The sequence below is a fragment of the Rhamphochromis longiceps genome, linkage group LG20 (assembly GCF_057381845.1).
Source record: "Rhamphochromis longiceps isolate RC_006_pf linkage group LG20, R_longiceps_female_GT1.1, whole genome shotgun sequence".
Lineage (NCBI taxonomy): Eukaryota > Metazoa > Chordata > Actinopteri > Cichliformes > Cichlidae > Rhamphochromis > Rhamphochromis longiceps.
Genome location: NC_140576.1, coordinates 9,120,168 through 9,138,554, shown reverse-complemented (window position 1 = coordinate 9,138,554; position 18,387 = coordinate 9,120,168). Strand labels below are relative to the sequence as shown.

General features: G+C 42.6%; 1 protein-coding gene across 1 annotated transcript in view; it reads right to left on the bottom strand.

Annotated features, from left to right (window-relative positions):
• Nucleotides 1–12,619, bottom strand: part of bsna (bassoon presynaptic cytomatrix protein a) — a 128,805-nt gene extending 116,186 nt beyond the window's left edge. Inside the window, exon 1 of the mRNA XM_085393462.1 lies at nt 12,032–12,619. Within this exon, the coding sequence (XP_085249588.1) occupies nt 12,032–12,619 (588 nt within the window). The remainder of the gene's footprint in view (nt 1–12,031) is intronic.
• Nucleotides 12,620–18,387: the final 5,768 nt, after the last annotated feature.

The window sequence follows — 18,387 nt, the reverse complement described above, 5'->3', positions numbered from 1 at the left end:
AAGTATGTGGATTGATGAGGAAGGCAGAGAAATCTACAAGAGTCTGAACTGGGCGGACAGGAAGAAAGAGGACCTCACTAAGATACTGAATAGGTTTGCCAGCTACATAAAACCAAGGAAAACTAAGCTAATTGCTTGTCATTGCTTCAACAGGCAAGGCCAAGTGAAAGTTTTGACCACTTTGAATAGGATTAGGGTTGCTTTTAGCGGACTGTGAGTATACTGACTCAGATGACAGGGTAGTCAACGCCAAAATTGTGGGACTTAGTGGAAAAAGAGTGTAACAAAGACTACTTGATAGAGGTGAGGATCTGACACTTCCTATATGAATTGTCTCAGAGACAAATGCCAGTGCAAAAGGAGTTGTACATCCTGTATCAGACAGCCTGCAGCACTGAAAGAGAAAATTGTGCAGAAACTACATGAGATGGAAAGAAATCGCCACATTGCTAAAGTTGAACAATCCATGAAATGGGTCAGCTCCATGGTAGCAGTCACCTGAGGAGGCAAAGTAAGGATTTGTTTTGATCCTAGTATTCTGAGTAAAGTCCTCAAAAGAGAGCATTACCCCATGCACGCTATTGAGGAGGTTGTATCTGTCGTGCCAGGTGCACAAATATTCTCAGTCCTGGATGCAAACTCTGGATTTCTGTAGCTAGAACTGGATGAAGAGTCTTCATTCCTCACAACCTTCAACACTCCTGTTGACAGGTACCGATGGCTCAGACTGCTGTTTCATTCGCAAGACTCAAGTGCCATATGTTGGACTCATTGCAGATGGTCTTAAGCCAGACCCAGCTAAAGTTGAGGCATTATTTGCATGGCTTCACCCTCTGATAAAAAAGGTCTAAGGTGTTTTCTGGGGTTTGTCACATATTTCACCAAGGTTAAGGGAGTGAGGAAGATGCATCCCTGTGACATTTACTGAAAAGCAACATGGAGTTTGCTTGGCAGCCAAATCATCAGAAAGACTCTGATAAGTTGAGGAGATAATTTAACCATTTAAATAAGCTGTGTTGGGTCAAGATAACACATCACACATCAAAACCTGCAGGATTCTGGCCCTTGAGGCCTGGAGTTCCCCACAACTGGTCTAGGTTTCTAACAGATGCAGAAACGAGCTATGCACAAATAGAAAAGGAAATGCTGTATATCGTCCACGTTTGCACCAAGTTTCATCATTACATCTTTGGTAAACAGGTCACAGTTTTCAATGACCAAAAACCAATTCAAGACATTTTCAATGAAGGAAAGTGAGCAGCAAGCATACACAGAGAAAGAACTGCAAGTTTTGCCTGAGGAAAGCGGGGAGGATCATCAAAGACTCCAGTCACCCGAGACTGTTCAGACTACTTCTGTCAGGCAGGAGGTACTGCAGTATCCAGTCCCGAACCAGCAGACTGAGGGACAGCTTTTTCCATCAGGCCACCAGACTGCTGAAAACTGACTACACTTCATAGACACTTCTAGTGTTGGGAAGGTTACTTTTAAAATGTATTCCACTACAGATTACAGAATACATGCCCCAAACTCAATGAGAGTAACGTATTCTGAATACTTTGGATTACTTAATATATTATCATGCCTTTTACATCTACATGAATGTACTATTGCTGTGTGATTTATTACTATTACTGAGGGTTACTCGCCATACCAATACCAACTAGATTTTTAAATCTTAATATAAAATGAGTAACTGGGCTCGTCAGGCACTCTTTTTAGCTGCAGTGGTTATTATTATATTTACATGCTTCCATCTCCCGTTTCTGCTTGTACTTTTTGACTGTCCTTTTTCTCTCTCCCTCGTGCTCACAGACACATAACGGGTATGGCAGTCCATTCTCCCTGCAGCATGGACTACACTGCCCATGAAGCTACATTCTTTAGGGTGATGCCCGTAACACTCTGCCTATTGCCTTTATGTTAAATAATTTTTTGAATAATAATTTTTAAAAGTATTACTTCACGACATTATGTGGGCCGCAAGTAGGGGTGACATGGGCCGCGAGATTGAAAAACACGCATTAGAGCCTCTTATTGCGTGTTTTGTTTGTGATTCCACCGGTGTGGAATTACCAAAAATAGAGAGGGCATAGCCTAACATATGAAACAAAAGGGGTTACATGAATAGGATGAGGGACCTATGGATTCTTCGATACCCAACATCCACAATGACGGCGAAACAACTAGTAGCTCAGTGTTCCAACATTCGAAAGAAGGGACTGCTCTCACAGCTAGAGATTGACGAGGTACAACATAAATGCTACGGCAAGGGGCAGCCAGGACGCCAGGTCAGGGGGGAGAATTTGCACCCGAAATTGGGTACAAAGCCCCAAGTACGATAGGAGAAGGATCGTTGAGTGCGAGAGGAACTGACCTGAAAGATAGGATCATGGCCAAGCTTGAAACCTGGATCCCCCGTAGCCGGTTACCAAGATTACGTGAAGTACCCTCAGAAGGTCTGCTCGATGATGTTAATGCAGCACTATGAATGATACCTACAGCCATGATTACCGACACTAACAAGCTGATCTACAATACGGCAGCAGTAATCAGTGAGATGCTTGGCTACAAGTTGAACAGCCACAAGGAGCAGTACCCTCCATGGAGAAGGAGGCTAGAGGGCAAGATCAAAGTAGCACGGAAGGAGGTTAGCCAACTAACGGAGTTGCAGAAAGGTGCAACAAAGAAGGTGCATAAGAAATACAGCAAGCTGTCCATACCTGAGGCCTTGGAAACTGCCAAGCAAAGACTCACAGCCTTGGCCAGCTGCTTGAGGAGGTACACCAGAGAGATAGAAGGCAGGAGAATAAACCAGCTGTTCTCCACAGAACCAGCAAAGGTGTACTCTCAGTGGCAAGGGAACAATAAGAGAACAGCACCACCAAGGCTGGAGATGGAGCAATATTGGAAGAGCATATGGGAGAAGGACGCAACCCATAACGGCAATGCTCAGTGGCTAGTGGATCTGAGGGCAGACCATAGCAACCTCCCCAAACAGGGTCCAGTAACCATCACGGTGGCGGACATCCAAGCAAGGGTCTCTAGTATGAAGAGTTGGACAGTACCAGGCCCCGACATGGTTCACGCCTACAGCTGAAGAAGCTGACTGCACTCCACGAACGTCTGGCAGCACAAATGAACCAGCTGCTAGTTGACGAGAGACACCCGGAATGGCTAACCGAAGGTCGGACGGTCCTGATCCCCAAGTACCCCAAGAAGGGACCGGTCCCATCCAACAATAACCTGCCTCAGTACTACATGGAAGCTCCTGTCAGGCATCATATCGGCTAAGATAAACAGGCACATGGGTCAATACATGAGCGGGGCACAGAAAGGGATTGGCAAGAATACCAGAGGCGCAAAACACCAGCTACTGGTAGACAGAACAGTCAGCCGAGACTGCAAGACCAGGCTGACCAACCTGTGCGCTACCTGGATTGATTACAAGAAGGCCTATGACTCAGTGCCCCACAGCTGGATACTGGAATGCCTAGAATTGTACAAGACCAACAGGACCCTAAGAGCCTTCATCAGGAACTCAATGGGGATGTGGCATAAAACACTACAGGCCAACTCCAAGCCCATAGCACAAGTCACCATCAAGTGCGGGATCTACCAAGGAGATGCTCTGTCCCCACTGCTGTTCTGCATAGGCCTGAACCCCCTCAGTGAGATCATTAACAAGACTGGCTACGGATACCGACTACGGAACGGAGCAGTTGTCAGCCACCTCCTGTACATGGATGACATCAAGCTGTATGCCAAGAGTGAACGAGACATTGATTCACTGATCCACACTACCAGGATATACAGCAATGACATTGGGATGTTATTGGAGAAGTGTAGTCGGATGATAACAAAGAGAGGGAAGGTAGTCAGAACTGAGGGGATCGAGCTACCAGAAGGCAACATTGATGAGACAATGAACATCCAAGAATACATTGGGAAGATGGCCCCAACTGACCGAGTGCTCAGTGAATACCTCAGGCAGCAGAAACCCAAGAAAGAGGAGGGAGACGAGGAAACATCATGGAAGGACAGGCCCCTGCACGATATGTACCACCGGCAGATAGAGGAGGTGGCTGATATCCAGAAATCCTACCAGTGGCTGGTCAAAGCTGGACTGAAAGACAGCACAGAGGCACTAATCATGGCAGCACAAGAACAAGCTCTGAGTACAAGATCCATAGAGGCTGGGGTCTATCACACCAGGCAAGACCCCAGGTGCAGGCTGTGTAAAGATGCCCCTGAGACAATCCAGCACAAAACAGCAGGGTGCAAGATGCTAGCAGGCAGGGCATACATGGAACGCCATAACCAAGTGGCCGGCATAGTATACAGAAACATCTGTGCCGAATATGGCCTGAAAGTTCCGAAGTCAAAATGGGATACGCCCCCAAGGGTGGTGGAGAATGACCGAGCTGGTGGTGAAAAAAATGGTGGTGGCTAACCAACCGGACATAGTGGTGGTAGACAAACAGAAGAAGACGGCCGTAGTGATCGATGTAGCAGTTCCGAATGACAGCAACATCAGAAAGAAGGAACACGAGAAACTGGAGAAATACCAAGGGCTCAGAGTAGAGCTCGAGAGGATGTGGAGGGTGAAGGTAACGGTGGTCCCCGTGGTAATCGGAGCACTAGGTGCGGTGACTCCCAAGCTAGGCGAGTGGCTCCAGCAGATCCCGGGAACAACATTGGAGATCTCTGTCCAGAAGAGCGCAGTCCCGGGATCAGCTAAGATACTGCGCAGGACCCTCAAGCTCCCAGGCCTCTGGTAGAGGACCCGAGCTTGAAGGATAAACCGCCCGCAGGGGCGTGCTGGGTGTTTTTTTGATTTTTTTTATATATACACATATATATCTGGTATGCATATTTAGTAATCTGCATACATTCTTTTTATTGTACATGTATTCATACCATTCCTTGCATATTTATCATTCCATCCATCCATCCATCCATCTTCATCCGCTTTATCTTAGGCTGCTGCCCCGCAGCTTAATAAGCAAAGAGGCCCAGACCTCCCTCTCCCCAGCCACCTCCTACAGCTTATCCGGGGGAACACCAAGGCGTTCCTAGGCCAGCCGAGAGATATAATCTCTCCAGCGTGTCCTGGGTCTGCCCCGGGGCCTCCTCCCGGTGGGACATGCCTGGAACACCTCACCCAGGAGGCACCCAGGGGGCATCCTTGTCAGATGCCCGAACCACCTCAGCTGGCTTCTTTCAATGTGGAGCAGCAGCTGCTCTACTCTGAGCCCCTCCCGGATGGCCGAACTTCTCACCCTATCTCTAAGGGAGAGGCCAGCCACCCTTCGGAGGAAGCTCATTTCTGCCGCTTGTATCCGCGATCTCGTTCTTTCGGTCACTACCCACAGCTCGTGGCCATAGGTGAGGGTAGGGACGTAGATCGACCGGTAAATTGAGAGCTTCGCTTTTACACTCAGCTTCCTCTTCACCACGACGGACCGGTGCAGCATCCGCATTACTGCAGCTGCAGCCCCAATCCATCTGTCGATCTCCGGCTCCCTTCTCCCATCACTCGCGAACAAGACCCCGAGATACTTGAACTCCTCCACTTGGGGCAGGAACTCATCCCCGACCCGGAGTGGGCACTCCACCCTTTTCCGGCTGAGAACCATGGCCTCAGATTTGGAGGTGCTGATTCTCATTCCCGCTGCTTCACACTCGGCTGCGAACCGTTCCAGTGCGAGCTGGAGGCCCTCACCCGATGAAGCCAACAGAACCACATCATCCGCAAAAATCAGAGATGAGATTCTGAGGCCACCAAAGCGAAAGCCCTCTGCCACTTGGCTGCGCCTAGAAGCAATGGGCCAGACACCCCATACTCCCGCAACACCTCCCACAGGACACCCCGAGGGACACGGTCGAATGCCTTCTCCAAGTCCACAAAACACATGTAGACTGGTTGGGCAAACTCCCATGCACCCTCAAGTATCCTCGAGAGGATAAAGAGCTGGTCCAGTGTTCCGCGACCAGGACGAAAAACGCATTGTTCCTCCTGTATCCGAGGTTCGACTAGCGGACGAACTCTCCTTTCCAGCACCCTGGCATAGACTTTCCCAGGGAGGCTGAGGAGTGTGATCCCCCTGTAGTTGGAACACACCCTCCGGCCCCCTTTCTTAAAGATGGGGACCAACACCCCGGTCTGTTAGTCCACAGGTACTGCCCCTGATCTCCACGCAACATTGCTGAGGCGTGTCAACCAGGACAGCCCTACAACGTCCAGAGCCTTCAGGAACTCGGGACGGACCTCATCAACACCAGGGGCTCTGCCACCAAGGAATAGTTTAACTGCCTCAGTGACCTCGCCCCCGGAAATTGGCGGGTCATTCCCCTATTTATCATTCCATATTTATATATATACATATATATATACATATATATCTTATATTTTGTACACCACTATTGCTTGTGAAGCTTGCACACAAGAACTTCCCTCACATGTGCTGTACCAGTGTACCAGTAATGCGATGTGACAATAAAAGTGATTTGATTTGATGAGTATTCTTAGTTTTGTATTTTCTTTTTTGTTTATTTTTAAGGGTTTGTGGTTAAAGTCTTATAGTTTTGATTGTCTTTTTTCTGTGTATTCTTTGTCTGTTTCCCCAGTCATGTCTCTGTTTATTCTCCCTTTGTGTTTGTCAAGTCTGTATGTCTCAGCCTTAATGGTAGCATCCTGTTTTATTTTGATAGTTTCTTGTCCCGCTTGTATTCAGTTTTGCTTCCCCTGTCTGACTAAGTTCACTTGTGCCTTCTTTTGCCCAGCTGTTTTGCATCTTCCTAGTTACCTCGTGTGCGTATTAAAGTCCTCAGTTTCCCTCTGGTCTTCATCATGTCATTGTTGTACTCCTCGATGTTGTGTACTCACCTTGTGTTTTCGTTAAACTTGCTGGTGCTAGCTAATAAAGCTGCACTTTGAGTTTACTTTAGTCTGAGGGTTCCTACATTTTGGGTATGCTCTCCACCTACCACACAGCACGCCTTGACAATATTTTCTGTTACTGAAGCGTGCAGAGGACTTAAGCCGTGAATTGATTACACACTGGATTATGAATTCAAATTATTTTCTTGTAAATCAGTAAACAGTCAGTTTAATTTTCACCATTCAAATTTTTTCTGTTGGAGTTTTTTTGGTAACTCATTGAAGTGTTATTGAGTATTCATAATCAGCCACTTTGCACGTACAGTGAGTGAAAGCATTGGGTAAACTGAATCCGACCAAATTAAATCAAGCTATCAGAACTGAATGGACTCCTATTGATAAGAGAGTTAGAACAACTAAAAGAAACTTTGATTAACATGAAAGGTTAATCGAATTAAGAAATTAAGACATATATGTATGTAGACTTACTGGTCATTTAATCTAGCTAATTTTAACTGATGCCCAATGCCGGTAAACTATCGTGTCCTAAATGTCATGCAGCTACAGTATCTGCAACTAGATGGTGAATCACTGTTGAGAAACCCCATAAATCTGTGAATCTTGGCCTATCCTTTTGTTACCACTATTAGTACAAGGTCACGGATACAAGCAGCGGAAATGAGTTTTCTCTGAAAGGTGGATGGGCTGTTCCTTAGCGATAGGGTGATGAGATTATTCATTTGGGAGGGGTTCAGCGTAGAGCCGCTACTCTTCCACATCGAAAGGATACGGCTAACTCCATCATCTCCTGGGTAAAGTCTTCAGACCAGGCATGTTTTATCAGCCAGAGGCCACAACATAGACCCGGGTATGCTGGAGCGATTACATCTGTCAGCTGTCCTGGGAAACACTCGACATTTCCCCGGATAAGCTGGGGGAAGTGGCAAGAGGAAAGTTTGGGTTTCCCTGCTGCCACCACGACCTGACTGACAGATAAGCGGAAGAAAATAGCTCGATGTTTTCTTGATTTGTTATGGTAAAATGGCCTGTATTTGTATAGCGCTTTACTAGTCCCTAAGGACCCCAAAGCGCTTTACACAACCAGTCATCCACCCATTCACACACACATTCACACACTAATGTGTTATGTTAGATTTTACCTTGTTCAAGTGGTTGTCATGAATTTTCAACAATCTGCATCATTAATAATGCACAGCAAGTCGCGATTTATTCATCTTCCAGATGTTCTCATATTTTAGAAATACATGAACATATATTACATTTATATTTTTTCATATCATATATATAAGTATTTTTCTTCTTCGCTGTCTGGATCATAACATGTAATGTTGATAATGCACAATGCAAGGTGACGCACAGTTAATCAACATGATTCGTTATCGAAGAATGTCATAAATGGCTTAAAACGCCTTTCTTATCAGTTTTTGACATTTTCCATTAAACGGTTTTGACATTTAACTAAATATTTTAGTGTTTCTTAGTTTTAGACTAGTCAATTAGTCTACTTTTTTCCCCTCATTTAGTTGAGTAAGAATTTAGTCGCTTTCCTAGTGTGCAGATGGGTAGGTAATTATTACACTAATGCAAAAGTGCTATACCATTTGCAAAAGAAATACAGCCCGCTGACATGACAATATAATCCACAGTTTGTATATTCAGTGCATGATTCCAAATGACTCATCATTGTGCACAAATGCCAATTAATGGCATGAAAGCCAAGTTTCATAAATGCCACCTTCTTGAATTAGATACATCGATCATAATCTCTCGCTCATCCTGCTCTTTGGCTGGATAATTGATGTCTCTCTCCTGGTTTGGTGTTCTCAGTGTGAGATCAGATATGCAACTTGGAGTTCTCTATAAGACGACTCGCTCAGTTAAAGTACTTTTCTGCATTTTTTTGAATAAAACAATTTGGTTAAGCCTCAACATACAGGTGTAAAGAATTAAAACTTTGAGCGAGAAAATGTCTTGTGCCTTTTTGTGCCATTTATTTTTCCTGTCTTCTCCTTTTCCTATTAAAATATAATTAATCATAAAATATAAAAAACACGCCTTTATTAATTGTATTCTAGCTTTCATGTGGTATTTTCTGTTCGTAAATACCCATAATAAAACATAGCTGATTCCTAATATAGCTAAAATAATCTCTTTCCTTGCCTGGCTGCATCTGTTTAATGTTAAATTATGCAAATCAAATCAGAACATAGCACAGCAGATATGGAGCATAGCCCTGCTTGTCGGATTACTAGGGTACATGGTACACTGATTAGAAGTGATATTAGTGGATAATGTTTAGATTAGGTATTAATCTATATCTGCAGACATAACATGGCTGGATCCCTTCACACACAGAAGTAAAGGAAGAGTTGTTTTTTTTTTTTGTATGAGTCTAGATATCTCAGTGGAAGCAGAAAACCTTCAGTGTGTATTTTTTTTTCCTAAAAGGGTGGGAAAGAAATGTGTGGATTTCAATATAATAAACCCGAAAAATATTTAAGGAGTGACAGACAGTCGTCAGTGTTCGCTTTGTGCATTATTGGATGTTATGGAGCATATTTGTTTAATTATGGCATTTAAATGTTTTATTTTTTTATGCTTATGCTTACTAATCTCATGCTGTTGTTAGTAAATAAGTCATATTAATATTGTAATTTGCTTTGCATTAATAAGGTTTGCAGGACAGAACTGTGGGACCATTGACTTGCAGGGACATTGAAAACAGTGAGAATGTTAACAGGAGAAGAGAGCTGATCCATAATTCATACAAACCCAAACAACAGCAGGACCAGAGAATTAATCGGTACAAGATGGAGGGTTTGTGACTCAAATGCAGCAAACAGATGCAACATGTTTTCCCTCCATCTCTACCATTCTACAGATATATAGAAGATAATAAAGGGCTTCTTCACCTAAGTATATTGAGTTTTATGCTGTTGAGTTATATTTTCTCTACAGCAAATCTCTGTTGGTTCCTTCAACTGATTAACATCACAATTTATTGCACAGGTTTAATGCATGAAGGATGTACGTGTGTGTGTGTGTGTGTGTGTGCGTGTGTGTGCGTGTGCGCGCGCACGTGTGTGTGCGTTTTCCATAAAGGGCTGTTTGAGGTTAAAGTTAGGGTGAGTGCCAACATCAGTGAGTGTCCACAGACAGTATGCGTGTGACAGTCTGTCTATGTAGTGTTGTTGTATGTGTGAAGCTATGTGAGTGTATACATGTGTATTTTGTGTTTTTTTAATATATAACAAGTCTGTGGCTTATCAATCTCTGCCTTTCCCCACTTCATTAGCTTCATTAGCACAATCCACTGTTATCAACATGTACTACTCACTCTCTCTTTCCACCAATTGACCTTAGAACTGAAGAAGCTTCTCGGATGAGAGGTGAAACGTCTTCAAGCAACTTAAAGAAGTCCAGACGCTTTTCTTTGCAAGCTCCTTTGACCACTCTCTCTTTCCTTCACATACACACACTGGACCGCAAGTAGAGGATCTGCAAATCTGATCTAAGTTTCGTACAAAAAATTATCACATACGAGCCTGACAGAAGTTGCTATCCTACAAATAGAGTAGGAGAGCTCAAAAAACACACAACAGCGGTAAAACCTTGACAGGCTATGCTGATAATTACTTAACATTAACACTGTATCCTTCACAGGAAGCTGACACCCTGCATATAAGCTCTAAAATCATCTTTGTTCTGACTATGTATTATGCAACCACCAGCTCCAGGCTAACACATTTTAAAGGATGTGTTTTGTGACGTAAAAGTATGACGACACAGCAAGTGTTAGTGATAATGAACAGGATTCCACATTTACTAAGCTGTATTAGTTTCCTTTTTTTTAAAAACAGAAAGAAGACTTTTACTTGCCAGCACAATCTGTGAGTGTTCTAACCCTGAATATAATTAGCCATTTACTATGCTAATTTGTTAGCATGGAGCAATGGGGGTGAATGATGTACTAGGTACATACTTCTGGTTTCAGTGTGCCAAAGCAAATGAAAAATGAGTCACAACAACACAAACACAGTTGTTTGTTTAATTCAGCGGAGTGTTTGTTGTGGTGTCTGTGAATGAGAAGCGCCTGTATCTGACAACAGTGGGAATCAATGAGTGTCGGCATGGCTAATATATCAGAGAGAGCCTTATGCTTTTGAATCTAGTGAGGTTGTGCTCTCTGTCTAAAGTCTTTCTGCTCAGAGATGTTGATATTTGATATTAGTCATCAGATGCTGACAAGAGGCTGATAGTTTGACCCCATCACCAAAGGCGAGCATCGACCTCTCAATCAAAACGAGACTCTTAACCTTTTTCCTCCTCCTCATCCCTACATACACCTCTGAACATCGCACTAATCCATCCTTTCAACTTGTCTTTTGACTGCAAAATACAAGAATCCTTGGCCTTCTGTCTTCACATCACACCTAAGTTGAGTCTCATTTGTGACCCATGTGTCATGTCTTAGCACACTAATGGAGATTCTGGCACCAAGGAAGTGCTGTCACTTGATGAATCTACATATGCACAGTCTATCACAAATAAAGTTCTTCATGCAGCCTTTGTACTGCTTACTCAAACTGCTCACTGTTTTTATATAAATGACATGTATTTCTGAGAAAATATAACTTTATTCTTTCACACTTCCGGGCCCAACACTGCCCTCACCTTAAGCCATTTCTCCCATTTCTTTGATCACTGCATTTACTCCCTTCTTTCGGTCACTCACATCAGTTCAATCTGATCCAATTCAAATGTGTTTTATTGGTCAAAAAAGAAGTGCCTCTTCAAGCAAAAACTTCTCTCACTCCCTCTCCATATCTGTACTTCTTTTCATTCACTGACTCAACAGGCCAGAAAAAACATCTGAAACCATCTCTCTGTTCGATCCATTCTTCAACATTCAGAGTTTAACTGCGTGGCCCCCTTTTTTTCTGTTATTTCTAAACATTTAAAACTGAAGGATTGCCTTCTGTCCACCAATAGTATTAATTTGATAATTACCTAAACAATTAGTAATGAGCCTGATCATATTATTTATTCTATTGATGCATATATAGTGATATCTTAAAGCAAACAAATGGTCATGCAAGCACCTCTTGACTGTTAAATCTGACCTACCTCAGTGAGGTGGGGGTTGGGGTTGAATCCACACTGGTTGCAGACAGTGGCCTTGCACTGGGTGCAGGTGTTGTAGTTGGGTACAGCCGGTGGGTTAGACAGCTCTGTGGTGGTGCACACTGGGCACAGCTTGCTGCTCGGCATGGGTGCTATCTGTGGCACTGAGTATGGTGAGGTGGGTGTCACACCACGGTCAGGAGACAAAGAAGGAGACCGACCTGTCCTGGAGCCGCCGGAACCACTGAAGTCAACTTGGAGGTTTCGGCGAGAGGCATGTTGACCAGGACTTTGACCTCCATGACCCCCCATGCTAGACCCAGCTGGACCGTGACCCATCCCTTGACCAGACCCTGGGCCCTGCCCCATTCCAGAGGCCTGGCTGGACTGCATATGTCTAGGAGAGGTAGGAGCTTCGTGAGTGGCCAGGCGGTAAGGCTCACCAGCTCTTGGCCCTATTCCTCCACTGCCCATTCCTCCTCCCATTCCCCCCATTCCTCCTGCTATTCCCCCCATTCCTCCTCCCATTCCCCCCATCCCTCCTCCACCTAATCCTCCCATTCCTCCCATCCCTCCTCCCATTCCCCCCATCCCGCCTCCACCTATTCCTCCCATAACTCCTCCCATTCCCCCCATCCCGCCTCCTCCCATTCCTCCCATCCCACCTCCTCCCATTCCACCCATTCCTCCTCCTCCCATTCCTCCCATTCCTCCCATCCCACCTCCTCCCATTCCACCCATCCCTCCTCCTCCCATTCCTCCTCCTCCATGGCCTCCTTGTTGCATGCCAGGCTTGGGACTACCCACTGAACCCATTGGACCCCTAGAAGAGACAAAGCAAAGGAAAAAAAGTCAAAATCAGACGTTTCTGTTAAAATCTCTAAAACAGAAATTCATTCAACCTTCCCAAAAAGTGACAGCACACTGGCACTGCAGGTTAACTGATATTTAAGGAATTTGGTCAGGATATTGTTTCTTACACTCACCATAACCAAAATTATACTAAGGCACAAGTGTCATAAACAAATAAACAGTGGGCTTCTCTGGAAGGCAGTGTTCCAGCAGTAAACATTGTTGCAAATGTTTTCATAAGTAGCTTACATTGTCTACATTAATCTAGGTTCTTAAGCAGAATTACATTTATTTGTGGGTAACAGTCGAGATTACATTAAAATATGCCCAGTTAACACATCTACTGTATGGCAGTCCTTCCAGGATGCTTGTATTATCTGTATATAGGATAATAAGTTCATGGCTGATTATTGCTGGGACTAAATCACTCTGTACTGAAACACCAAAACATTGCCATTTATTTGTTTCTATTTCTTGCATATAGGTCAGACAAAGACTAAAAACTTTTTGTCTACAAAGGCAACACTGTATGTATTGTTGTAATAAGTAAGAAAAAATAATGATTATTGCTTTGGTCTGAGTTTACTTTGATTTTCTCTTGTCTAAACAGGGTTAAAAGTAAACATGCAGGCTTAAATATAAAGATGCATTCACTTAAAGCTTTTAATTAGTCAGGCTAAAGACTCTATTTTTAACTTGGAAAGGCCAAGGCCAATTAACTTCTCATTAGTGATCACAGTTGACTACAGCTGGTATTTTCTCTTTGCAGGCATAAAAAGGAATTGTTTAACAGCACTCGGTAAACTGACTGCCACTCAGAACAATTGAAAAGTCAAATAAACTCAGTGAAGATCTAAGAATGAGAGTTGTAGATTTACTCAAGTTTCAAATGTCTCTTGGAGCCATTTCTAAACAACTGCAGCTTCCAGGATCATCAGTTCAAACAATTGTCCATAACTACATGTTATTTGGATGTCATCGCTTTGCCAAAATCTGGAAGGACACCCAAACTCTCACCCTCAGATGAGAGGAAATTGGTTAGGATGTTCAGGAACAACCTGGGAACAACTACTCCTCAAGCCTGCCGTGATTTAGAATCTGCTGTAACACCAGCGCGACTGTCCACAGTGAGTTTTACATCATCATGGACTCAAATCAAATCAAATCACTTTTATTGTCACATCACATGTGCAGGTACATTTGTACAGCACATGTGAGTGAAATTCTTGTGTGCGAGCTTCACAAGCAACAGAGTTGTGCAAAATACAATAATGTAAACAAGCAAAATACAAGAATGGCTACATCTGAAACTAATAAATATATGTACAATATATAATAGTATATGCATTTCTGGATGTGTATACTGAATATTTTTCTACGTGTGTGTGTGTGTGTGTGTGTGTGTGTGTGTGTGTGTGTGTACACATATTTTATGTGTACACATATTTTACAAATTAAATAGTGTAAACAATAAATAAAAAAAAATATATATATATACATATATGTGTGTATATATATATATATATATATATATATATATATATATATATAAAAAAAAAAACACCCAGCACGCCCCTGCGGGCGGTTTATCCTTCAAGCTCGGGTCCTCTACCAGAGGCCTGGGAGCTTGAGGGTCCTGCGCAGTATCTTAGCTGTTCCCAGGACTGCGCTCTTCTGGACAGAGATCTCCGATGTTATTCCCGGGATCTGCTGGAGCCACTCGCCTAGCTTGGGAGTCACCGCACCTAGTGCTCCGATTACCACGGGGACCACCGTTACCTTCACCCTCCACATCCTCTCCAGCTCTTCTCTGAGCCCTTGGTATTTCTCCAGCTTCTCGTGTTCCTTCTTCCTGATATTGCTGTCATTCGGAACCGCTACATCGATCACTACGGCCGTCTTCTTCTGTTTGTCTACCACCACTATGTCCGGTTGGTTAGCCACCACCATTTTGTCCGTCTGTATCTGGAAGTCCCACAGGATCTTAGCTCGGTCATTCTCCACCACCCTTGGGGGCATCTCCCATTTTGACCTCGGGACTTCCAGGTTATACTCGGCACAGATGTTCCTGTACACTATGCCGGCCACTTGGTTATGGCGTTCCATGTATGCCTTGCCTGCTAGCATCTTGCACCCTGCTGTTATGTGCTGGATTGTCTCTGGGGCATCTTTACACAGCCTGCACCTGGGGTCTTGCCTGGTGTGATAGACCCCAGCCTCTATGGATCTTGTACTCAGAGCTTGTTCTTGTGCTGCCATGATTAGTGCCTCTGTGCTGTCTTTCAGTCCAGCTTTGTCCAGCCACTGGTAGGATTTCTGGATATCAGCCACCTCCTCTATCTGCCGGTGGTACATACCATGCAGGGGCCTGTCCTTCCATGTATATGTATATATATATATATATATATATATATATATATATATATATATATATATATATATATATATATATATATATATATATATATGTCAATGCTTTTGCATTCTTTCGGAAATGTAGCTGGGTAATTATGTCATTGGCATCGATGAGCCACTGTCAATATGTGACATATTGAAATCGCGTTTGAATTTGCGCTTGTTTTTTTGCTTTCACTTTGCAATCGCGTGAACTGTGTATAGAGAGCGACAGCACTAATTGGTGAGTGATGATAATTTGCGCACCAATTCCTCTGACATCGTCTTATCAATTGTTAGCTTACTATGCAAACATGACAAGTGAAATCTCCCGCAGCAAGCTTAAACATATGAGAGGTTGATCGCGCAGAGAATCGCTGACCGTTATGTGTGGGTGTGTGTGTGTAAAAGCAGCAGGATGTCAGGAGTCCGAACCACAAAAGAAGCACGTATTCTCGGAAAAGTGGTTGCAGGAGGTGAGCTGGCTTCAAACAAATGATGAACGCACAGAGATGTGGTGCGGAATGTGCCGTGAAAATCCCACTCTAGCGGACAAAAACAGTGCTTTGCAACTTCTTATCTGGTGCGCGTCTTTTATTTTGACAGCGAATGCGCACATGCGGACCACTTATGTGCACCCGTGTAAATAACATAATGTTCTGCCAGGTGTGTTGTTGGTTTTCTCTCGATTTCTGAGTCGACAAGCGCCTTTGTTACTGGGACCAGTCATTTTAAGAAAGGCCCCCATTAGAACCCATGAGAAATCCAAGAAATGCATTATTGCTCAGTCTGCAATATCTTTCCCAGAACAAACACCAATTGCAAATAACATACTCAAAATAAACCTGAAAAATCTGTTTAGAACAGTGTACTATGTTGCAAAGAGTGAACTACCACTGGCAAAATTTAGCAGTCTTTGCAAACTTCAAAAAGCAAATGGCCTAGATCTTGGTTCCACTTGTCTCTTACCCGTGACTTCAGTGGAAATTTCAAATTCAGGATCTGACACAGACTGATTCATGTCCTACACAGTTCTTACAAGTTCATAGAAATTTCTGTTCAATTAGAACCAAGTATTTGAGTTGATGATTGTAATTTTTATACAATGTTGTAATTTGTTTTTCAACAATTTTTTGATTAATGTTTTGTTTCCTTTACAATATTATACTTTAATGTATAATATTGTAAAGGAAACAAAACATCAATCAAAAAATTGCTCTCTTTTTTATTCAGGCTACTTAAATTTATTTTGGGCTACCAAAAACTGAAGAGTCCCTGCCCAAAGGGCTACCAGGGATTTTGAAATTTTGAGAGCCCTGAGATATATTTATTTTTTTAATTACTTTTGTTTCAGCAACATTAAATTTAAAAACTGTACTTTTGAGTTAAAATATATATTTATAATTTTAATGAATGACAAATTAAAAAGGCATGAACATTTTTTTTGTATCGAAAAAATATCGAACCGTGACACCAAAGTATCGAACCGAACCGAACTGTGAATTTTGTGTATCGTTGCACCCCTAATATATATATATATATATATATATATATATATATATATATATATATATATATATATATATATATATATATATATATATATATATATATATATATAGATAGATAGATAGATAGATAGATAGATAGATAGTATGACGTTCCCCACAATGAGTACATGTTAATTTCTGACCACAACTTTAAGCCTCATGGTTCATTCAAATATATTTTCTGCAGCTGTGGAAAAGAAAATGAAATGAGCAGCGCTGGGATACCAAACACAGCTTTGTTTTGTTTTTTTATTTAAAGTACTATTAAATGAGTGGATGAGTGGAGAATTAAGCCTATAAATTTTTACTGATTCTACCAGAATCAATTATCTCTTCACTGCCAGAGAAACAATGGCAGCAGCAACTTTAAAAACCAGCAAAAGAATTATATATTCATTCACTGGACTCTGAACATCCACAGGCATAAACAAATTAACAGAACAGAGCTGGCTGTAGCTAGCCAACACACACACACACACACACACACACACACACACACACACACACACACACACACACACACACACACACACACACACATCATGATTCTGTAGTGAATATTTGAAGTGAGTCTTACTGACATGTACAGCATTAAGCATTCAAAGAAAAAAATATTTCTGACTTTTGGATATTTAGTGGTGAAGCATTAAAACATTTTTGCATGTGAGTCTCAATCCATCTATCCATCCATCTTCTCGAGGTTTTGGGGGTGGGAGGGGTCGGAGGCAGCTATCTATAGCCTATCCGAGGTAATACGCAGTACGCCTTAAACAGGTCGCCAGTCTATCTCAGAGACAACAGAGATTCAAACAATCGTTCACGTTCACAGTAAAACCTGTGGGTAATTTTGAATGACCAACCACCCTAACATGCATCAGACTGTAGGATGAAGTCAGAGTACTTGGAGAGAAGGTGCACAGGTAAGGGGATTTTAACCCAGGGCCTTCTTGGTATGAGGTGACAGAGTTAACCATTCCAGATATAAATACTTTTTCTTTAATTCAGCTAATTTTAAGCACATTAACAAATTAAGACAAGTGAATCAACACGTAATGGATTGCTAAAACACTAACTTTGTGTTCATGTCTTAATTCAAAACCCCAAAGAGTTGCAGCTCTAACTAGCCTCCAGTGTGTACACTAGCGTACAGTATGAAGCGTTCACACAACGCACCCCACAACGAACACAATGCATGTGCAAAGAATTATGTTTTATTCTGTTTATTCTTTTTTTATTACATGTGCTGTTATTAACTGAACGGGTTTTGTTCAAATGAAAAATGTTGATTTACTCTGAGCTTCAGCGTCACAATGGAGACTGACAAATGTTTCCGTCTATTTCTCCTCTCATCGAAAAATTTTCTTCTTGTGGATACTCCGTCTGTGAAGAAATATCTGTCTGCCTCTATTTTTTCTCCAGTTTTCTATCTGTGCTTATTTTCTATCATTGACCTTTGCAATTTGTAAAAAAAATTCTCTTGCTCCTGCTCTTTTTGCTGACTGTCTAACATTTTGTTGCCTGTCTGTCTCTACCCATATCCTCGCTCCTCTGTTGTTTTGTTTT